Source organism: Poecile atricapillus, chromosome 27 (assembly GCF_030490865.1).
Source record: "Poecile atricapillus isolate bPoeAtr1 chromosome 27, bPoeAtr1.hap1, whole genome shotgun sequence".
NCBI classification, from domain to species: domain Eukaryota; kingdom Metazoa; phylum Chordata; class Aves; order Passeriformes; family Paridae; genus Poecile; species Poecile atricapillus.
In genome coordinates, this window is record NC_081275.1 from 3,847,568 (window position 1) to 3,870,743 (window position 23,176).

General features: G+C 46.8%; 3 protein-coding genes across 3 annotated transcripts in view; 1 reads left to right on the plus strand and 2 right to left on the minus strand.

Annotated features, from left to right (window-relative positions):
* Positions 1 to 5,021: 5,021 nt before the first annotated feature.
* Positions 5,022 to 5,960, minus strand: LOC131588715 (olfactory receptor 6E1-like). Its single transcript, XM_058857641.1, has one exon. The coding sequence runs from the start codon at positions 5,958 to 5,960 to the stop codon at positions 5,022 to 5,024; it is 939 nt and encodes a 312-aa protein (XP_058713624.1).
* Positions 5,961 to 14,120: 8,160 nt separating this feature from the next.
* On the plus strand, positions 14,121 to 16,248 carry DAD1 (defender against cell death 1). Its single transcript, XM_058857945.1, has 3 exons — positions 14,121 to 14,371; positions 15,409 to 15,559; positions 16,066 to 16,248. Exons 1-2 carry the CDS (start codon positions 14,161 to 14,163, stop codon positions 15,537 to 15,539), a joined length of 342 nt encoding a protein of 113 aa, XP_058713928.1. The 5' UTR covers positions 14,121 to 14,160; the 3' UTR covers positions 15,540 to 15,559; positions 16,066 to 16,248.
* Positions 16,249 to 22,218: 5,970 nt separating this feature from the next.
* Positions 22,219 to 23,176, minus strand: part of LOC131588716 (M1-specific T cell receptor alpha chain-like) — a 221,624-nt gene continuing 220,666 nt past the window's right edge. Inside the window, exon 7 of the mRNA XM_058857643.1 lies at positions 22,219 to 23,161. Within this exon, the coding sequence (XP_058713626.1) occupies positions 23,156 to 23,161 (6 nt within the window). The 3' untranslated portion in view covers positions 22,219 to 23,155. The remainder of the gene's footprint in view (positions 23,162 to 23,176) is intronic.

The following is a 23,176-nucleotide window of genomic DNA, read 5'->3' on the forward strand; positions in this document are numbered from 1 at the left end:
CCACTGCAACAGGGACTGCAACACACACAGTGACTGCAACACACACTGCCACTGCAACAGGGACTGCAACACACACTGTCACTGCTACAGGGACTGCAACACACACAGTGACTGCAACACACTGTCACTGCTACAGGGACTGCAACACACACTGTCACTGCAACAGGAACTGCAACAGTGACTGCAACACACACACTGACTGCAGCAGAGTGACTGCAACACACACAGTGACTGCGACACAGTGACTGCAACACACACTGTCACTGCAGCAGGGACTGCAACAGAGCGACTGCAACACACACAGTGACTGCAACACACACTGTCACTGCAGCAGGGACTGCAACACACACCGTGACTGCAACACACACTGTCACTGCTACAGTGACTGCAACACACACTGTCACTGCAACAGGGACTGCAACACACACTGCCACTGCAACAGTGACTGCAACAGAGCGACTGCAACACACACTGCCACTGCAACAGGGACTGCAACACACACTGTCACTGCTACAGTGACTGCAGCAGAGTGACTGCAACACACACAGTGACTGCGACACAGTGACTGCAACACACACTGCCACTGCAACAGTGACTGCAACAGAGCGACTGCAACACACACTGCCACTGCAACAGGGACTGCAACACACACTGCCACTGCAACAGTGACTGCAACAGAGCGACTGCAACACACACAGTGACTGCGACACAGTGACTGCAATACACTGTCACTGCAACAGTGACTGCAACAGAGCAACTGCAACACACACTGCCACTGCTACAGTGACTGCAAGATGCACAGTGACTGCAACACACTGACTGCAACACACACTGCCACTGTAACAGAGACTCCAGCACACACAGTGACTGCAACAGAGCGACTGCAACACACAGTCACTGCAACAGGGACTCCAACACACACAGTGACTGCAACACAGTGACTGCAACACACACTGCCACTGCAACAGGGACTGCAACAGAGTGACTCCAATACACACACTGACTGCAACAGGGACTGCAACACACATCACTGCAATGCAGTGACTGCAACAGAGTGACTCCAACACTGCAGCACACTGCATCTGTAGCACAGGGACTGCAACACATGGACTGTGACACTGACTGAACACACACAGTGACTGGAACACACACTGCACCTTCAGGACCCAGCAGTGCCCCTAACTCCCAGCCCCCTCCTTCCCCCCCAGTCTGGGTGACCCTGCATTCAGACATCCAGGTTTAAATGCAGCACCTCAGGCCCTGTTCTCTGCTGCATCAGACCTTCAGCACATCCTTCTCTGCTCACTGAGAGAAACTGTACAAGAGGATGCCGGATGAGGCACTGTAGAACTCATGCTCACATTTGCCATCAGTGTTTGGCCTAGAAAAGTTTTGAAGTTCACATAAATGTCTGAAAACAGCTGAGATGACAATTACAAACAAGTATGAATATGAAATGTTTAAAAGTGTGGAACCAGTTAAGAGCTACCAGCATGTAATTTAATTTAAAAAAAAAAAAAAAAAAAAAATCACTCTTGCAGCTGTGTAGCATTCACACCCACTGAGATAATTATAGTCATGTTGGTATAGTTACTCTAAATGAGAGATTGGGCTGTTCCCTCTGAATTCCATTCATTCATTCATCTTTAGACCTATCTTTAGCTGTCTAAAAAACTTATTACATAAATCTAAATTATTAATCCAAGATTCATCTGTCCTTAACAACTCTGATAAAGTGAAATGGGACATGATTCAGAGGAGAGGGATTGCAATCAGCTGATTTGGGGAATTACTACTTAGATGAAATCTGTACTAAATACCCAGGCAAATGGTGCAATTCAAAGAGAGAGAAACCTTTTCCATAGAAAAGTGCCTCGTCCTCATTACAGTCACTCAGATTAGTGCAACAATTTGATAGTAAAAAGTCAATGGTAAATGTCACAGGCTCTGAGAGATGAGAATTTAATGAGAAGCTCTCCTCAAATATGTTACTTTCTTTCATTGTCTTCTAGGGGAAGAAATGGTTCTAGTTCCCTCACCTTTAAGAAATATTCACATTTCTTGACCACTTTGTTCAGAGTATCCTTCACTTCTGTATTTCTCAGACTGTAGATGAGCACTGGATCTGCAACAGTGTAAAAAACTGAGAAGACTTTCTTCAGTGCTTTGAGAGTCCTCATTTTTGGTAGGACACATTAAGCTTCCATAAAAAATGTGTAGGAAAAGTGAGGTGGGAAAAGCAGGTGGAAAAACAAGGAAAGGAGGAAAAGATTGCATATCTGGGATATTCCCAAACTCCAGGGTCAGAAATGCTGCAGTGACTGTTCTATTTCTGATTCCCCATTTGCCATGTATCAAGTCAAGAAGCAATGCATCACAGCCTGTAAAGCATCAATAACTAAATTTAATAATTCATCCATCATCACTGAGAGATTACAGAAGAAAGATGACACTCCTACCATTGCCTGATTGTTTATTTTCTTTTTAAGCAATTCTTGAACATTGTCCAGACAATTGTGTGAGAGATCATTGGGTAATTTTCATTTTGCCTTATGCAAATTTTTTAACAAAATAATTTCCTTGAGTTTGGAAAGCATCACACAGAATTGCAGCAGGATGTTTTGACAACCATGTATTGCAGCCACACCAGACCAGCACAACCAGTGGAAAACTGAAATACACATTTTCTAAGAATTGTAAAGACTGATGAAAGTTTCTGGATAGAAAACTTTATAAAAATCTGAAATATCCAGAAGAAGATTGATGAAAATAAGGAATGGTATGACTGACCTTCCTTGGCAGGAGTGGGTGACCATTTCATAATCAAATGCTATATTGGCCTGGTTTCAGCTGGCACAGAGATAATTTTCTTGTTAGTAGCTGGCACAGTGCTGTGTTTTGGATTTAGTATAAGAATAATATTGATAACACATGGATGGTTTAGTGTTCACTGTAAATTGAGATTTTAGTTTGCCAGGCTCTGGCAATGAGCAGGGGAACAAGAAGCCAGGAGGGAGCAGGGCCAGGACAGCTAACCTGAACTGGCCAAAGGGATCTCCCACACCACAGACATGCCCAGCAGGTAAACTGGGCAGAGCTGGCTGGGGGCACTGGTCACTGCTCAGAGATGGGCTGGGTGTTGGTCAGAACAGGAATTGTGCTGCTGGCTTTTATTCCTCCCTCTCTGTTTCATTATTATCATTGTTATTAGTAGTATTATATTTTACTTTATTGCAGTTATTAAACTGTTCTTATCTCAAGCCTTGTTTCACCTTTTTTTCAATTCTCTCCCCCTGGGGGAGTGAGTGAGTGCCTGTGTGGTCCTTAGTTGCCAGCTGGGGTTAAAGCTATGACAAACTATTAAATATAACAGGTACTGAAGGAAATAATGAGAAAAAAATGTTTTTAATGTTTTTTATTTCAGTGTTAGTTATTATAATTATATGTTTCTCTTCTTTCTCTCTCCCTCTTCTCTCTTGTCTCATTATTATTTTTGTAAGGCTTTTATTTTGGGTTTTTTTGGGTTTTTTTAGGGACTGGCAGTCTGTTGTTTATTATTTGTTCAGGAAAAAGTGATCTTCCAGGGACCTGGTATCACTTGTTACATTAAATATTTTTGCACACACAAATAGTCTCTGTGCAGAGCCTCCCACCTGGACACACCAATGCCACAGTCAGTGGGAACAGCCAGTGTCCAAAGGACCAACACCATGAGGTTTAACAGGACCACTGGCCAAATTTGACAGGAAGCGTCACTTAAGTGGCCACAGGCTCTTCCCCCAGCATTGCTGAGAATTAGAATTCAGCCAGGCTCCAAGGAGAAGGTAATTCCATATGAAATCCTCTACGAGAGACCATGTCAGGCTGTAATTATACCCAGGGAAAAACACACAGTAAGGAATCACAATTTGAGGGAGTATGGGAAACTTTGGGAGAAAACATTGTCATCCTTGAATAGGTTTATTGTTTTAGCATCATCAGTGACCTTGGATGTTCCACCACACTCTCACTGTCCAGGAGATTGTGGATATGTCCAGAACTGGAGCAAAGAACCACTCAAGCAGAAGTGGAAAGGACCATTCCAAGTTCTCCTTACTATCCACACAGCTATAAAAATTACTGGTGGAGATTTCTGGATTCACTACACACAGCCAAAGCCAGCCCCAAACCTGGAAATGCCTTTCCAGCTAAGACTGAAACAAAATGTTCCATTAATTGTACTTGGGATCAAGGATTATCCTGTACTGCATTAGAGGGAGGACAAGAGATTCTGTTGATGGGTATAGTGTATATGGTAGTGATTGTAACCATGGCTTTGTGGAAGCTGAAGTTCTAAAAATGAGAATAAGAAGAAGAATGTTATTTTTGTACTTGCTTTGTAGCTCAATGTATTCTTTGTAGCCTGTGGAGAACCCACACTGGAGCAGAGGTAAATGTGACAGGAAAGAAGCAGCAGAGGGGAAACCCCTGCACTGAGCACAACCCTCCCCACCCACCCTGTGTGCTGGGGACAGCGCTGGAGGAGTCTGGAATGAATGAATAAACTTCAGCACAGAAAGGGGGGAAGTGCACATATTTAGCATTTCATTTTGTTTCTCACCATCTAAACTATTTTAGTTGGTAATAAATTACATTGGTTTTCCCCAAATCCAATATGTTTCACTCTGGTAGAAATTGGCAAACCATCTCTCTGTCTTTATCTTGATCTACGAGTTTTTGTTTCTGTTTTTCCTCTTTTCTGCCTCTGCTCTGTCCCACTGTGGGGTGGAAGGTGTGAGTGGGAAATTGGTTATTCACCAAGGCTAACCCATCCCAACAAGGGGGAAAATGCTGAGGCAAAGCTGATGCCAGGTAACAGAAGACTAGAAAATCTTTTCTGTGCTAGCACATTTTTGTTTGCAACAGAAGGAGTTACATAACATCTAGAAAGCATAAACCATTTGAATTGAGCATCTTTAATTCACAATACAGATGTTGCACTTGGGAAACAATTCAGATATTTGGATGGGCTACTCCACCATTCACATCTGTCTCAGGGAGCCAGAAAACTTCAGAATTCCCTCCTTTAAAGCTTGCTTGACTTGCCTGTTCCTGAGAGAGTAGATGTACGGGTTAAGCGTCTGAGTCAGCACAGAAAAGAATAAAGAAAGAATTTTGTCAGAGTCCTGCCCACCTCGCTGTGCTGGGCGGATGTACCTGTAAAGACACGTGCTGTAAAACATCGTCACCACTATGAGGTGAGCTGAGCAAGTGGAAAATGCCTTTTTCCTACCTGCAGATGATGGTATATGCAAGATGGTGAGGATAATGCAGCCATAAGAAACAGCAGTTACTATCAAGGTACCAGGGAGGATGATAATGAGTATGATAAACATCAGCTGCTCGATGAAGCTTGTGTCTGTGCAGGACAATTGCAACAACAGGGAAGCATCACAGTAAAAGTGGTTCATGACATTGGGACCACAGAATGGCAACTGCACGGTCATAATGGTGGGAGGAAACATCAAGAGAAAACTCACTGCCCAGCAGCTCAGGATCAGCTGCAGGCAAAATCTGCTGCTCATGACAGCTGTGTAATGCAAAGGGTGGCAAATGGCAACATAGCGGTCCAAGGACATCACTGCCATGTGGAAAAGCGTGCAGGTACCCAAGCAGTAGAAAAACAGCATCTGAAGGAAACAACCAGGCAGGGAAATTGTCTTCCTCTCTGTCAGGAGGCTGTACAGGGTGCTGGGGAGGAATGTGGAGGTGAAAGTGATTTCCAAAAGGGCAAAATTCCTGAGGAAGTAGTACATCGGGGTCTGAAGGAAGTTATTCATAAGAGTGATGCTGATGACAGAAATGTTTCCAAGCAGGATCAAGAAATAGGCAATGGCAAGAAACAGAAAGACGGTGATCTCCAAATGGCGGCTGCTAGCCAGTCCCAGGAGGACAAATTCCACCACAGTTGTGCGGTTCATTGGGACACCACTGCTGACAGAAAAAGAAAAGACCAGTTTTGGGAACTGTTGGAAAACAATTAAACATGTGTCAGTTTGCCTTTGCTAACATTATAGGGCAATACCAGCAACAAACATCTTGTAAAAGAATGAAGCAGCCACAACAACCACATATTAAAAATCCTGACCATGTAAAAGGAGTCCCAAGCTCCATCTCTAAAACTGAGTCCTCACTCCAGTCAAAACAATTCCTACAGTTCCCTCCCAGCACACTTGAGAGAGGTGCAGAAGCTGTTGTGGACCCTGGGTTTCTCTGAATGATCTGACAACATCCACCCTCCAGCAAACATAGGAAAATGCCCAGAGTGAGAACTTTGCCTGTGTCCAGAGATTTACCACAGAGGAATGCAGTCACACTACAGACTGACTCTGAAGCAGGTTAGATTGGTTCAAGGACACATTAATATGGCAAAAGAGAAACTTGCTGCAGTTAAAAGGAGACAGGGAAAGAGAGGTGGAGACTCTTCAGTGAAGAGGCCAGAGACAGCAATGCTGCAAAGTTAAGGCTGTCTGGCTACCCCTGAGAGGAGGTGAAACCCAGAGCAGTGCTTGGATGCTACAGCAAGCACCAGTGTGAGAGAGAGAACTGGGAAAACTTTGGGGAAATTGTGTTTCTTTACCCTCAGCTCTGCAGCTCCAGTGGCTCAACTCTGATGCTGATGGACATTCTTTATTCTTCAGAGCCCCATGTGCATCATCCCTCCATCTCACAGCACCCCGCCCCAAGCTCAGACGTGTTCTCTGACCAGTGCACCCATCTGGGCACTGCTGAACTACACCATGCCATTATCTCCTGAAAGGAAACCTAAAAAGTCTGCCTGATCCCTTCAATCAGTCTTTTCCTGCAGGCTTGCCAGGTCCCTTCAGTGGCTTTTCAACTGCATTCTCCCTCCTCTTCCTCCCATACACCAGTGCTCCTTGCTCTAAAAAGAGACTTGTCTTGTTTTGCACTCATGTTTCCCAGGTTTTATCTATTATGTTATCTGGATATTTTAATCTGGTTTTAGATTCATTTCAGATTAATTTCAGATATTTCTGAATGACTTAAGTAAACACCAACGTAATGAATTTCCAGGAAAAGCAAGCCCATCTTATTTAGCTGATAACCCATACCAAACAAGATACTCAAATTTCCCTCTTCAAATGCTCAACAAAAAGGTAGCTAAAAGCTGGGATGCACTTATTGCATTAATATTATTATACTTCATTATTATTATTATTATTATTATTACTACTATTATTACCCTTATGCACTATTCCCATCAAATCATTCCCCTTAGTGCCCTTTTCCCAGCAAAACACAGGAGTTTATTGGCATCATCTTATGGTTGTTTCTCAAAAAATACAAAACAACTTCCCTCTCACAAACCATACAAAATATAGAACATATTTTTCAATACCACAGACAGACAGATTTTATCTGGAAGTTGACAGTGTTCCTCTAAATCAAAATACTCCCTCAGTAACAGCTCTTACTTTAGTTTGAAGACTAAAAGTTCAGTTTTCCAAGTCAATGCCCCTTTAAACTTTCTCTATTCTTCAGGAAACTTCACCTGAACTCTAAGAAATGCTCCAGGTAGTTACCATATCCACAACAATCCAGGATGCTACAAAAAGTATTGTGAGTCAGATTCTTTTTCGCCTTAACTTAGCTTGACAATTGATTTTTGGCAATAAAATTTCCTCTCCAGTTCCTTTATATAATAGTGGCAGTGTATTACAGTCTTGTGTTTCCTCACTGTGTCAAACCTCAGGGACCAATTAGATATCAAAATCTGAATAAACACCTTGTGGGAAAACACCTGTGAAAGAACAGCAAGAACATAATGAAAGCACAGAGAAAATGAGACTGGGAAGGACCTCTGGAGGTCCAATCCTTGCTAAAAGCAAAGCTGGATAAGGTTGCTCATGATCTTCTCTCAATTAAGTGTGGGTATCTCCAAACACAGGAATGTATCAACTTTCCTGTGGTGCCACAAATACCCTTTGTGTTCTCATTGTGAATATTTATTTCCTTTTGTGCAGCAAAGATTTGCTTTAAGCCATGACCAACACCTCTTGTTCTGAGAGGTCTGGCTCTAACTTGTCTCTAACTCCCCCTCAGTGGACGGTTCAGGCAGATCCCTCCTCTTGACTTTGTCTTCTCTCTGCTTCTCCTCAGGTGTCATGTGCCCCAGTTCTCTGAAAAACTCCCTTGCCCTCCACTGGACTCACACCATTCTAATACCACCTTTGGGGTTTTTTCATACTGTGCACAGTATAAAACTGTCCCAGTCTCCCAAGTGCTAACAAGAAGGATTTAGTGCCTGGCCAGAGCAGCCTGTGGATGCAGCGTGGTGTGCAGTGACCCTTCAGTGTCCCAGAGGCACTGCTGCTGTGCTCAGCAGTCCTCCAGCAGCCACAGGGCTGTCCAGAGCTGCTCCACAGCCTGCAGCTGGGGTTAGCAGTGCAGGACAAGGGAGGGAGCTCAGCCCACTCCAGCTGGTCCCCAGCTGCTCAGGTTCCTGCCAGAGGCTGAGCTCAGACACCAGTGTCAGACAGGAATCACAGCATCAGTAAAAGGATCAAGTCCAACCAAGATCATCAAGTCCAACCTTCAACTCAACACCACCAGGCTCTCTAAAGCATACCACAGAGTACCACACCCAGTCAGTTTTTGAGCTTTCCAGGGATGGTGACCAGAGTATAAACCACCCTTCGGTACTATCGTTGTTCTCTCTTCACTATCAGAAATTAAGTGACTAATGTGGATTCCTAAAGCAGAGACATAAAGGAGGAGGAAACACACCCTTGTAAGAACCTGTAAACCAAGCTCATTTCTAAGTCAGTGAGGAGTACCCCAGATCCTTGCTTAAACTGGGACTCACTCATCCCAATCAGCTCATTAGTAGTTGTGGAGAGGAGGAAAGGACAGTTACTAAAGAAAATCTCAGTTCTGCAGAATCAAAACGCCACATTTGACATTTAATACTTTCCCTCTTCCTGAGGGAAGCAATTCAGAGGTTGGGTTTAATTCCTGCACCTCACACCAAGAACAAATAAACAAAATTACCAGTAACCATTTAGAATAGGAGGAAAGACAAGGACTCCAAGTATCCCAAACTTGGGATACAAAGCCCATCTCTTTGTTTGTAACATGTTTTCCTCTAGTTTGCTGATGTTTCCAGAGCTAGAAATAAACCAGTAGTATATGATGTTTGGAAATGAGGAAGTTCTGATGTAGGAGTGGGAGCTCCATGATGGTTTGGGATATGTGTTTCCAGCAGGTTCACGTGTCATTCTGCCAGTTGTTAATCCATGGTCTGTACCAGCACCCTGCCATAGCTCATTTTAGGATGGGGTGTGCTACTCTATCCTACCCCTTTACCTTACCTTCATCTAGGAAATGCATGCAATATATAGATGCAGTTGTATTTTAACTTGCATAATATGCCATTAGTGTGCTTAAGCTTTCACAGGTGCATGCACTCACAGCAGGTCAGGCAGGACTGCTGCTTGTCAAAGTTAGAACCACCTTGGAGAAGTTCACAGAGAACTGTCCCCCTTGGAAGAACCCCACGACATAACTGAATAAACTCCTCTCCCTAAGCAAACTGAAAAAAGATTTCTAGAAGTGACAAACTGACAAAACCCCCATGTTTTGTCTCCCTGTGCTGTTGGTGGGAAGAAAAGAAGGGCTGGGGGTGGGGGAGAAGGTGTTCTAAAGGTTTATTTTAGTTCTCATTATCATTTTTTAATTATGTTAATACATTTTTCTTTATACCTTTTAAGTTTTGAGCCAGTTTTGCCCTTAAAGTGTTTCTTCCTTGAAGTGTTTCTTCCTGATCCTTATCTCAACTCATGAGCCCCTTTCCTTTCTACTTTTCTTTCTCCCTCCTCAACTATAGCAAAAGAAAAGGAGTGAAGAGATTTTTCGTAGGTACCTGGAATTTAGCCAATGTCAAACCACAACAACAATCAAGGAAACTGAAAAAAGATTTCTAGAAGTGACAAACTGACAAAACCCCCATGTTTTTTCTCCCTGTGCTGTTGGTGGGAAGAAAAGAAGGGCTGGGGGTGGGGGAGAAGGTGTTCTAAAGGTGTATTTTAGTTCTCATTATCATTTTTTAATTATGTTAATACATTTTTCTTTATACCTTTTAAGTTTTGAGCCAGTTTTGCCCTTAAAGTGTTTCTTCCTTGAAGTGTTTCTTCCTGATCCTTATCTCAACTCATGAGCCCCTTTTCTTTCTACTTTTCTTTCTCCCTCCTCAACTATAGCAAAAGAAAAGGAGTGAAGAGTTTTTTGTAGGTACCTGGAATTTAGCCAATGTCAAACCACAACAACAATCAAGGCACAAAAAGAGTGAAAAAATGAGTATGTTTTTTGTGAAAAAACGAGCTAATCAGTGGTGATCAGGTGCTAAAAACTGTAACTCTTTATTCATACACATAAAGACTTCTGTGGGATAAGAGCTGAGGAGTTTCAATATATAACTCAGACTTTATAGGAATTTGTCACTTCCCGCAGCTCTGTGACAACTACAGCCACAGTGAGGTGACTGCCACCCCACAGCAGACTTCTAAAAGAAGACGTTCCACCACCACAGTCTAGTGTCTGTTGTTGCCTGCAAAAGGACACTTTTGGGATTTGTGCATATTCCCTCATGCTCCCAGCCTGGAGGACAAGAAAAGTGACAGTGGCAAAAAGACACTAAATGGAATACATCAGTATTAGCAGGAAAATAGAGAGGTCCAAGACCAGTGTAACTCTGAGAGAAAATACACTTAAGAAAGGGAAATAGAATGACCCTACAGCTGTTCCTACCTTAGAGAGCTGTAAGCAGATGGGAGCAAACTTACATTTGATTGCAAGCTGTGGTGCTTTCATGTACTGCCTTTAAAACCCAAATTTTCCCCAGAGTTTAGCACAACACTGAATAGTATCTCTACAAGATCTGCAGCTCGCACTTTTCTTGGTGTCTCAGAATAACCAGGATGGAATTAGAATCAGATCAGGACAGAAGCAGGTAATTGCTATTGTAGGAGAGAGCAGAGAGTAGCAGAGACATTCTTTGTGCTAGGAACTCGGCTCAAAAGATGCAGTTACTCCTGGTATGACCTGGCACATCAAATCTTTCTTCTGCTGTACCCTGGGCCCGTTGCAAGGTTTTCTCTGGGAGAGAATTGAGCTGACCCTCAAAGTGCTACCAGGGAGAAAGACACACTAACCCAAAGTGGGTTAATGACTGATTGAAGAGGAATAATTGCCCAGGGCAAACCAAATGGGGATTGTCCCCTTCCAATGTTGGTCCTTGGTTCAGGATGCACAGGAGAGATTGGCAGATCAAGCCCTTCAGCATCTGTAGAATTTTCCATTTTTCTATTTCCTACAGCCCATGGGGCAGGGGGCTTGGACCCTATGGAAAGGGAGATCCCTACATGAGTAAACCCCCCACAACTGGCCACACTGTGGAAAGTGTGCACATCTGCAATTAATGCACATGCAATTATTGCACCCACAATGACATTCCCCTATGGAAATCGAGGGGAATCCACAGAGATTTCCTCTCTCAGTCCCAAGACCTGCCTAATGCACTACAAGTCCACGTTAAACAATTAGAAAAGCACATTATAGCAAACCCTAGGCCTGGAGAAGGGGTGCATCTCCAGGAATAACCGGGTTGGAGGTAGCTCAAGAATTAATAACTACTGGTCAGCAACTGGGTATCTCTGGTACAGGTGGTCCTAAACCAAAAACAGACATCAGGAGGGTGGACAGGTCCTAAAACCTCCCTCACCAGGTAATTGCTGACAAAATGTGTCACCTTGTGGGAGAACAAGGTACAGTTTGTGGGTGGAGGGTGTTGCAAAAGGAAGGCCTCAAGAAATAATGGACAAATTACCCACCACTAATCTGGCAGGCTTGATAAGGAACTGGGATAAGATCAAAGCACCTCCTGAGGGCGGCTCCCTCAGGAGTCCAACACTGTCATCCCCCCAGCCGGTCTAGAAATTGAACTAACCAGTTAAACCTGCTCTGAGTTGGGAAATCTGACTCTACTGCTCTCAGCAAGTGAGCTGGGGAGTGGCAGGTGGATTTACGTGTGAAGGCTCACAGAAAAGAACAGAAAAGAGCCAGAGAAATGTGATAATCCCATTGATTTCCCACCCTTTTAAATCCTTGGCTACTTTTATGGTAGATACCAGGGTACAAATGTCAGCACTTCAAACTGAACTTGCCACTCATCGTGACATTAGGTCAGACAACAAAAAGAAATAGATAACTGATGCTTTTTGGTAAATCTCAATCCCAGTGCTCAGCCTGGGTAAAATCCTGGTTACTGGGGGATGAGACAGCCACAGAAGTTGTCATGATTGTGAGGCCTCTACCAGCAAAGCTTGGGGCTGGATCTATTATAGTGATGTGTCTGAACAGATGCCACAGGCAGGGGATGGGTGTTTGGTCTCCCACCTCCCTCTCTGCATCTGTTGCAAACTGCTCCAAGTCTGCTTCCTTTAAAAAGAACAGAAGTGAAACCCTACCCACGGCCCTTGGGAATGTGTGGAGGAATTGCTGCAGTAACTGCAGGATTGCAGGAGCAAGGGGCAGTTGTACAATTCTCCTGTGTGTAAACCCAACAGGGAGCAGTGGCTGACAGTGCATTACCAATGCCTCAGAGCTGGCACTGGCCCTGGAACAGCTCCTGTACCTCACACAGCCAAACTGACTCCCACAATCCAGCATCGGGCCCATCAGATCCATCTGACTATTGGTATCAAAGACAAGTTTTTATGGCTCCCCTGCAATGCCATAGAAACTCCAGAAAAAGCCAAAACCCTCCTACAATGTATTTAGTGTTAGAGAATGAAAGCATTATTTATTCTGGACAGGATGTGCAACAGAAATAATTTCATCCACACATTGCCCAGGTGTGAAGAGAAAATCCTTCCATCACACATCACTCCTTACAAGATTTTTCAGATACCTATACAGTTAAAACCCATGGAAATTCATTGGTTCAGTGTTCATTGGTTTCAAGGTATGAAGTTCTTGGTTTCCTATTTGTTACAGATCTCTTGGCCTCCAGTGTTAATTAGGTCCTCATTCCTTGGTTCTCTCATCTTTTTCTCATACCAGGTATCTCTGACAATACCAGGTGATGTTTGCAGTTGATGTTTGTTTATGGTCATTATCTTTTGTGTATTTTCTGTGTTACTCCCACTCTGCTGAGATGTAAATTCCATCAGGCCTTGAGCACTGAAACAGTCCTTTGAACCATCTTTATGGCTGTGCAGTCATATTCCTATAAATGACAACCAGAATTGCTACAAACCTCATTTTGTGTGCAACCAAACTGTTCTACAATAAACTCTGCATGTGTGTATATTTACAAACACCCATCATTCAGAGTCACCTCGCTCTAATCCACCCTGAAGGCTCTACTATGACCTGCTGCAGAAGGTGAGGGTTAAATCCCTCATAAAATCTAAACCAATCGCTGTCTCTATGATAGGAAAATGCCCTTCCTTTATTGCACAGCCCGTGTGGGAGCATCCACTGCCGACAGTGACAGCATTCCTCATTTTGGAGAGATAGGAAGGTTGGAATGATTTAAACAGAATGAACCTGTAGAGGAAAGTTCTGCTTTGCTTTATTGAAAAGTCGTTCCCCCCTTCAGAAACCTAAAAGCAGCAGAGTTGTTTTGCTCTCGCTTCAAGCTCAGTACCATGACAGATTTTAAAGAAAAAAAATAAAAATAAATAAAAATAATAAAAATACATAAAAATAAAAAACGGAAAGCAGTGTTTTTCCTTTCCCCTGCTCCAAGCAGGCGATAAAGGTCTCTTTTCCACCACCCTCGTGCTGGATCTCGGACAGACCCTCGGCCAGAAACCCCCGGACAATCCCTCAGCCGAGCCGCCTCAGCCAAAGCCCCGCCCCCAGCAGCAGTGCTGGGCTCTGATTGGATCTTAAAAGGAGCGGCTCTCTAATCTGCCCAGCAACAGCCGGTTCTGCGCTCTTATTGGCTTCTGTAAAGCACCGGGGGTGCGGACGCCGCGAAGCCCTTGGCGCATGCGCAGGCCGAAGGCACGGTTTCCCCTATCCCTTGGCGCCACGTCGCTGCGCGCACGCGCGGTGCGGGGGGCGGCGCGGCGCGTGCGCAGTGCGGGAGCGGCAATGGCGGGCTCGGTGAGGGCCGTGGCGCGGCGGTTCCTGTCCGAGTACGGCGGCGGCACCGCCGGGCGCCTCAAGGCGCTGGACGCCTTCCTGCTCTACGTGCTGCTCACCGGCGCGCTGCAGTTCGGCTACTGCCTCGGCGTCGGCACCTTCCCCTTCAACTCCTTCCTCAGCGGCTTCATCTCCGCCGTCGGCAGCTTCATCCTGGGCGGTCAGTGCCGGCCCGCGGTTCCCCTCACAGCCCTGGCGGTCACCCTGAGCCCCCGCCCGGCGGCCGCGGGTGTGCCGGGGATCCTCAGAAATCAGCGGGTGACCCGGAGCAGCGCTCAGAGCCGCCCTGGCAGCCGGGGAGCCCCGGGACCCTCAGCACCCCCCGCCCTTTCCCGAGCTCCCCGTTCCGCTCCCGGCGGGGCAGGAGCTCCTGGGCAGCTCGGCACTTGCGGGGCTCGGATCCTTGTCCCCACAGCTGTCCCGGCAGCCGGGGGCTCGGTGAAACCGAGAGTCCAGCAGTGACACATGCACGGTGCTGCTCCCCCGAATAGCCCAAAGCCGCCCTGTTTCTCTGCAGCCCCCCTCAGCACAGGGGAGACAGCCTGGCAGAGCAGGGGGTGTTCGGGAGAGGAAAAGGTTGCACTGAGACCTGAAAGCCCCTTCCAGGGCCTAAAGGGGCTCCAAGGCAGCTGGAGAAGGACTTTGGACAAGGGCCTGGAGTGACAAGGCAAGGGGGAACAGCTTCCCACTGCCGGAGGATAGGGTTAGGTGGGATATTGGGAAGGAATTCCTCCCTGTGAGGGTGGGGAGGCCCTGGCACACGTTGCCCAGAGCAGCTGTGACTGCCCCAGTTCCTTCAAGTGTCCAGGACCAGGTTAGATGGGGCTTGGAGCAACCTGGGATAGTGGAAAGTGTCCCTGGGATTGCAATGAGAAGATCTCTAAGGTCTTTTCCAACCCAACCCATTCTGTGTCATTGTGTGTTCTGACACACCCAACAGAGCACATAGGAATATCCACACTTCTGTGTGAGTCCAGTCCTGCTCTGAGCCTGTTCCCCACAGGACTCTGGGCACCCTGTGGTGTGTGTGGTGCTGTGGGAGCACTGACTCCATGACAGCCCCATCCAAATTCCCTGACAGTGTTCTGCTCATCTGTAGTAACAATGGAATAACTTTTCCCCAGTGGCTTCCCATCCTGGGCTGGGCTGCCCCAGGAAGGCTGTGCTTCCCACTGATGGCTCATTCTTTCTCTGCAGTTTGTCTCCGGATCCAGATCAACCCCCAGAACAAGGGCGAGTTCCAGGGCATTTCACCGGAGCGGGCGTTCGCTGATTTCCTCTTTGCCAACACCATTCTCCATCTCGTCGTCATCAATTTTGTTGGCTGACCTCTTGGAGAGGCTGCCAGGTACTGATCTGTGGGGTCACAAAAGGGGCAACCACAGGACTGCAGGGAACTGAGGGAGAACTGGAATGAGAGGGAACCCAGGAATCCCCTGAGCTCCCAACTTCCTCTGGGCCAAGCACAGCTGAGCTGTTGTCCTCTGGGTTGGCACAGAGTGAGGATTTGTGGCTTTCTGACTTTGAGCATTCCTTTTTTGGCTTTTATAATTAAAGAGTTTAACTGAGACTGTTACAGAAACCTACTCACACTCTTCTCTCAGGAGGGAGATCCCCCATTCTTCTTTGCAGGAGAAGCTTTGGGAGCTGGAAGTCCTGGGCTCTGTGAGGCCATGGTATGGCTGAGGTTCAAGTCTGGAGTTTTTGTGCAGATGAGGCAGCTGTGGACAGGGACAGTTGGGTGTTGAGGAGTGGGGACATGCCCATGACTGTTGTAAGGGGTCACAGGATCACTGGGGCTTGGGAGAGCTTTGTCCTGTCTGCTCTACAGAAACATTGCTGCTCTCTTTCCAGGTCTTGAACTGCTCCTGATGGCAAAGCCTGGCACAGGGAAGTGCCCAGCACGCTCTCACCTTCTTCCTTGGTGGAGGAAGGGGACACAGGGCTCAAGATCTCCCTCCACAGAGTGTTCTGTGGAGGGGTTTGCAGTCTCATTGTGTAACTGTGATCATCAATAAAACACTTTATGATACTGCAGCCTTTTGTTGGTGACAAATACAGAGCTTCTCCTGCATGCAGGTTCCCTCTCAGGCATGACTCCCTGGTTTTACCTCTCTCCCTTCCTTTCTACCCAGCAGGCTTTTTTTCTGCACCCCAGAAACAAGTGATCATGGAAACTCAGTTGTCATCCACCCTTCTCATCTCCCTCTTTCCTTCCTTTTGATCTTCCAGAGTTCATTGCCCGTGCGCCTCTGGGCTTCAAAGCTGTGGAAAATTCAGATGAGGCTGTGGTTAGTGGTCACAAAAGGAAGGAAGTGCCCTCCAGCACATCCCCAGGTGTAGCCAGTTCCCACAGACCCTCCCACACCCCTCAGAGACATCTGGGGCCCATCTGGATGTTCCAGCTGGACTTAGAGGCTCACTGAGGCCTCTGGGTGATACAGCCACCCTCCACAGTGTCAGGGTGCCTGCACTGAGACGTGCTGATAACCACAGGGATGTTGGGATGGACTGCCCAAATGGCAGGGCCTCGGGGTGGCACTGGAGCTGCTCTGGGCCCAGGGAGAAGCTCCCCCCCCCAGAATCACAATCAAGGCTGGAAGAGACCTTCAAGATGGTGCAGCCCAACCATCCACCCAGCACTGCCACTGTGATTCAACCTCATCACCCAGCACCAGATCCTGAGACCTCCTGAGCACCCCAGGTTTGTTGGCTCTGCCACCTCTCTGGGCAGCCCCTTCCAAGGCCTGACCACCCTGATCTAACCTGAATCTCCTGTCTCAGCTCGAGGCCATTCCCTCGGTCTGCTCTCTGCAGTCACAGCACAAGAGACCGGCCCCACCTCACTCCAACCCTCTGAGGTTGTGAGGTGTGGTGTGACCCCCTCTGAGCCATCTCTTCTCCACACTGAACAACCCCAGCTCTCCCTCAGCCATTCCTCAGAAGAGAAATATTTTCTAGTCCTTTCATGAGCCTTGTTGCTCTTCACTGGGCACACTCCAGTCCCTCAAAGTTCTTTTTAAAGTGAAGGGTCCAGAACTGAGTGCAGCACTCGAGCTGCAGCCTCACCAAGGCTGAGTACAGGGGGTGATCCCTTGTGGCTGCACTATTTACACAAGCCAGGTTGCTATTGGCCTTTTTGGCCACTTGGGCACACTGTTGGCTCACACTGAGCCGGCTGGCAACCAGCGCTGCCAGCTCCCTTTCTGCTGAATGGCTCTTGAACCACTCCTGCCCCAGCCTGGAGCTGCAGGGGGTTGCTGTGACCCCACTGCAGGAGCAGCACTTGGCTTTGAACCTCATGCCATTGTGCTGATCGAGTGTGTTCAGGTCTCACTAGAACCTTCATGTAAGAGGTTTGGTCCTCACACTGATCCTGCTTCGTGCTCGTCTGGATTTCTCTGCAGCTGAAACGCTGGGGAGGTAAAACCTTGAGAGCCTTGAGACTCCATGGCATGGAAATGTTTGTGTGCTGCACTGAGGAGATGGAACTTTGGGTCTCTGATGGCTTCAGAACCTTTCAGAATTCCATTTGGCTCCTGTCTATCACCTTTTTAGCATTTCCAGCTGTGCTGCAACCATTGAAGCTGTAACAGTCTGAAACCTGGGGCTCTCTTGCCTAGCACGGGCTGTGAGGGGTCAGGGTTTTTACTGTCCTAGAGAATGGAGTCTGGGTCTCTGTCAGGAACAAAGAACTCGTGTGGCTTGGGCACCACCACTCCTGGACTCGTTTGCAGTGACAGCAGCCCTGGGAGAGCAGGCAGGGGCTCGGGGCAGGGCTGGTGTAGTGAGGTGACTCTGGCTGGGTGTCAGGTGCCCACTCAATCACTCCATCACTCCCACTGGGACAGGGGAGAGAATAACATGGAGAACGACCAGCAGGGTGAGATAAGGCAGCTTTATTACAGTAAAAGAAAGAAATCAGTAGAGATCTGCACATGCATGGGCTAAAAAGAAAAAATAAAAGTCAGTCTCTGCTTCCCATCAGCAGTGATGTTTGGACACTTCCCGGGAAGCAGGGCTTTGGCACTTGTGATGGTTCCTTCAGAAGGAAAACACTGAAAATTCAGGAATACCCTCCCTTCCTCATCTCTCCTTTAGCTTATGTATCTGAGCTGACATCGTATGGCATGGGGAATAAAACAGAGCACAGTGGAACTGATAAAGGAGCCTGGAATCTTAAACCTAATCAAACAGAAACCATGGGAGAGACAGACACAGATAACTCCTCCCTGGGGCAGAAGTGACCAAGGGATATGTTGTCAAAGTTTGTGATGATGTCATGAAGAATGTATAACCAATGGGAAATTGTTACAAAAATAGAACCCTATGTAAGTGCCATACAAGTAAAACCCTATATAAACACCTTGTATGCTCTATGAAATTGGCTTCAGATCTTGACTTGGATGTCCCTGTCTCTCAATTGCTGATAATGTGGTATGGAATATCCTGCCTAATTCGGGCCAGCTGGCCTGGTTGTGTCCCCTCCCAGGAGCTCACCCACTCCTGTCCCCTTTGTTGGGGGAAGGACTGTCAGAGGGACACGATCTGTCATCAACACCCATCCAGCTGGCAATGCAAAGCACAGCTCTGCAAGGCCTGGCAGCTTCACTTGGGCAGAAGCAATAGGATGGTAAATGACCCACACAGCTCTGCTTTCTCACCAGAAGGGCCCTGAGCTGTGCCAGGGCAGCAGGAGCAGCAAATGTTGGGGATGATGCTCAGCTCTGGCATGGAGCCTCCCCCGGCCGCTGCCTGGGGCACAGGGGCTGAGTGAGAGGAGATGTGAGGCTTTGCTGTGGAGGTTTTGGGGTTTTCCCCCCGTTTTTCCTGCTTCTTTCCTGCTTATGATTCATCCAGTTGCCATTAATTGGACAGTAGAATTCTTGAGGGGAAGTAGAATTGCAAAGGGACTTTTCACAAAGTAGTGATACAGCAAGGTGGAATGGTTTCAGACTGCCAGAGGGCAGGGTTAGATGGGATATTGGGAAGAAATTTGTCCCTGTGAGGGTCGTGAGGCCCTGGCACAGGGTGCCCAGAGTAGCTGGGGCTGCCCCTGGATCCCTGGCAGTGCCCAAGGCCAGGCTGGACATTGGGGCTGGAGCAACCTGGGACAGTGGGAGGTGTCCCTGCCATGGCAGGGGTGGGGCTGGATGAGCTTTAAGGTCCCTTCCAAACCAAACCATTCTGGGATTCTGTGACCCTATGATGAATCCAAGTCCTACCACAGCTCCTCCTGCGTTGGAATACGCTTCAACAAATCCACTGACACCTTCAGATTCTGGTCCTTGTAAAGTCCACACTTGGGTCCCTGGTAACACAAGGAGGAAGAGGAAAATTAGAGAGGATGGTTTGTGCACAGGGCCATGTTTGATGAGAGGTGACAAATATTGGGCAGGATATTTTCTCCAACAAAACCCTGAAAAAACACACCAATTCATCTTCTGCACACAGGGGAGAGGATGCTAAATGTGGACCATGGAAACCTCCTTCCCTGACAGTATGAGAGGACTCTGGCCTGCCACTTCATCCTTCCTTCTCATCCGGGTCAGGAGAAGTGGAAGGATTTTCCAATCTCTAAACAGGGTGCAGAGACCTATCAGCAAATTCAGAACTATGACACAATTCTAAGAGTTTTGTAATCTAATCCCACCATGCTTTATCAAGCATTTCTCCCCTCCTTTCCCTGCCCACTCTATACATAGCTCAATCCCTGCTGCTGTACCCAAAAACAGCTCCCCAAGTGCAGGCTGTGGTGAGGCTGGGAGGGGAGGATGTCAATCTCATTCCACTTTGGCTTGTGGTCTAACGTCTGCTGTTCTTTTCCACAGCCTCTCCCCTCCCTGCCACGTGCTGCCCCCACCCCCTTTGTGCTGCACTTTCCAGAGGAAGTGGTTTTTGTGGTCAGGTATAGACGAGCATCGGTGGTGACCCAGATCTCGATTGTGGCGTCATGGAACTTGTGCTGTGGCCTCTTCCTGCCCCAGCTGGGCCACGAGCCCACCTCCTGTCCTGCTGTGTTATTTCCTGGCTTTGCTTTGCTCTGTGGTTTTCATATCTTGAAATAAACAAGAAAATGCAGGCAAGGGGGGGCACGTTGTGGTGGTGGGAGATTGACAGCCTGATATCTGAAAGTGTCTTTGAAGTAGATTACAAATTCTTGCTTTGCAGGTCACATGCCAGGAGCCATTTTAGTCAAAGCATTTAACTCATCTCCCACTTGGCAAATCCTGTCCCTGGGGTCAGTTTAACCTGGAAGAGGAAAGACTCAGATGTGGAAACAGAAGCAGCACAGTCCTTAACTCTTTCATCTGGGAGTGAGTTTGAATTGCAACATAAAAAACTTACGATGGTTATTAATTCTAAAAAGTGATGCTAAAGGTAAATGAGTATGGAAAATTTTCTTCTACATCCCTGAAAGTTTCTGGAATGAGGTTGATTGGTTGCTAATATCTGAAATGCAATGACTTCTGACTTGCTTTATAGTTCATATATGGCTTAGGCAGCTTCTTCAGGCTTCCCAGTGACATGGCAGATTTCATCATGAGTGGAATGTAGTCTCCAAGAGCTGCCTGGAATCCAGCACTTAAAGAACCATGGACTTCCTACAGCTGGAGAGATCTGAAAATTATGGTTGTGTCAAGGGAGAAAGGAGAACAAGTCCCTGAACATCTGTACTGTAAAATAATCAGGGTAGACATGGAAGGTTGAAAGCTGCTCCTTGTCAGGAGGGGTCAGTAACTCTGTGACCTGTGTCAGTGCTCAATGCTCAGGTGCAGGACCAGGGCAGGACACCAGTGAGGATTTGTTGTGTTGCTGCTCAGCAGTGTGGGGTCAGATCCCAGCAGGGTCCTCCCGCAGGAAGCACCAGGGCTTTTGGCTAAAAGTGTTTGAATCGTGACCCTTTCCAAAACCAGCTCCTTGTGCAGGCTGTGAGCCCAGCTGGGTCAGGGACAGCCACCCTCACTGGTCCAGAGAAGCTTTTCCTGCCACTTTGGGAGCTGGTGGGAGGTACAGGCAAAGTTCAGGCTTTGCAGGGGGAGTGTGTTTCTGTCAGAGCATACTTCTCATTTCTCCCCCACAGAGGAAGCCCTGGTGATGCTTTAGGATTTTAGCTTTTCTATTTTTCGTGTATTTGTAATCCTGAGATTCTTCAGTGTATAACTCTAAACTCCATATACAATGTCAGCTGATGCTTTCCCATTTTGGTCAGACAAAACAATTCCTCTCTAGGCCTGCGAATCAAGGAAACCTCACTGCCTCAGGCCCTGAGAGAGGGAAACTAAAGTGAGTTGGGGAGAACAAACTGGGGGTAAATGACCTCATTACCTGAAGCTATAAATGGAAGATTAACCCCCAAAATACAACTGGACCAAACTTACAGAAGTGTGAAAACTCGTGAGCCATTATCCATTTTTGGGTGTAGCCCCTGTGGGGGCTTTGTCTGCCTAAAATGTACCTGAAGACTCTTCAATAAACAGAACTGCTTTTTATTCCCTTGATTTTGTCTGGCCTCTGTTTTTAGATAGTCCCAGAAAGGCATCACTGGGGCATCAGAAGATGTTGGAGAAATTGATGTCACAAAAGGAGAACATTTCCCTTCCAGACTTACCAGGGGCAGAGAGAACCTGAAGGCAAAGGGGGTCCATCACTACAAAAGCAGGACCCTGTGCTGCTGTGACACTCAGGAGTGGGAGACTTGGGGACAGGACACCTCAGGGTCCTGGGTACCCCAGAGCAGCAGCAATCTGCCCCAGGAGCCTGGACCCCTGACCAGTCCCTTCACTGTGGCCAAGCCGTGTTTTTGTTGTCCCCACCCAGCACAGAGGCTGCCCTTGGGGCAGGGGGCTCCCCCTTTTCTCTCCCCACTGTCCTCACAAGCACAGATCCTCGCAGATCTGTGTTCCCACCCTCCATGTGGATCCAACCCCTTCCCTCCTCCACCCCAAAGCTCAGCTGAAAGGGTGAAGCAATGCCTTAGACAAATACGAGACAAACAAATTTCTCATTTTTGGTAAGAATTGTTTGATAACAGCCTAAAGAAATGCCAAGACATCTTGGTGCCAGTACAGTTCATGAATTAACAGCATGCAGATGCCACAAGCAAGCACTGTTCCAAGGTGGGCACACAGGGACAGGTAAATATTTCAGTATATTTTTATGCAATTATTACAAAAAGAAATTGGGAGATCTCAGGTTGCTGGAAGTAAACAAAAAGAAAAAAAGTTGTTTGTATTTTTGCTAAATACAAAGCCAAATCTTAAACTGGTTTAAATTAGAAAGATGTTATGGTCAGATAGACTTTAAAAAAAATATAATTTTTCTTTTTTTTTCTATGATATTTAAGTGACCATTTCACTGAATTTGGGACTTCTGGGAGTCCTGCAGCTCTTCCTTTAGTGGGAAAAAAGGATATCTTGCTCTGATCTAGCAAAGGGTGGCAAGACAGCGCATCCTGAGTCAACCTCCCTTTGCTTTTCAGTGTTTCATTTGCACCTGAAAAGGTTTCTGGGGGTGCACCCTAAGAGACATGAATACCCTAAAGCTACCAAAATAGGAAAAATTCCCATCCAGGTGATATTTAGCTTGCAGTTTTTAACAAACAGCACTGCTCCAGGCAGAACTCATCATTTTAATGCAAGTAACAGCGATGCTTGGCAATGTGTAATTGTAGCAAAGTCAGGTTCATGCACAAGAGGCACTGTATGGTGAATGACCCTGGCATCTGCAGGGCAGAATGCTGGAAATGCTTCGTTTTGAGTAGTTTGAAATCAATGTAAATAAAGCAATTTAGAATATAATGGCTGGTGTGGTTTATAAGAACAGCAAGTGATGGCTCTTGCACAAGGAATATCCCTGTGCTCCCTCTTGCTCACGATGCTCTCTCAAAGCTCTCTCAAAGCAGATGGTTTTGGTATTTCAGGACTGCACCACCTGGTTACTTTCAGTCCTGTAACAAGAACAA

Excerpts from the sequence above, each read along its gene's own strand:
- LOC131588715 (XM_058857641.1), bottom strand. The coding sequence starts at position 5,960 with ATGAACCGCACAACTGTGGTGGAATTTGTCCTCCTGGGACTGGCTAGC.
- DAD1 (XM_058857945.1), top strand. The coding sequence starts at position 14,161 with ATGGCGGGCTCGGTGAGGGCCGTGGCGCGGCGGTTCCTGTCCGAGTAC. Across the intron at positions 14,372-15,408 it reads CGGCAGCTTCATCCTGGGCG|TTTGTCTCCGGATCCAGATC; the intron begins GTCAGTGCCGGC and ends CTTTCTCTGCAG.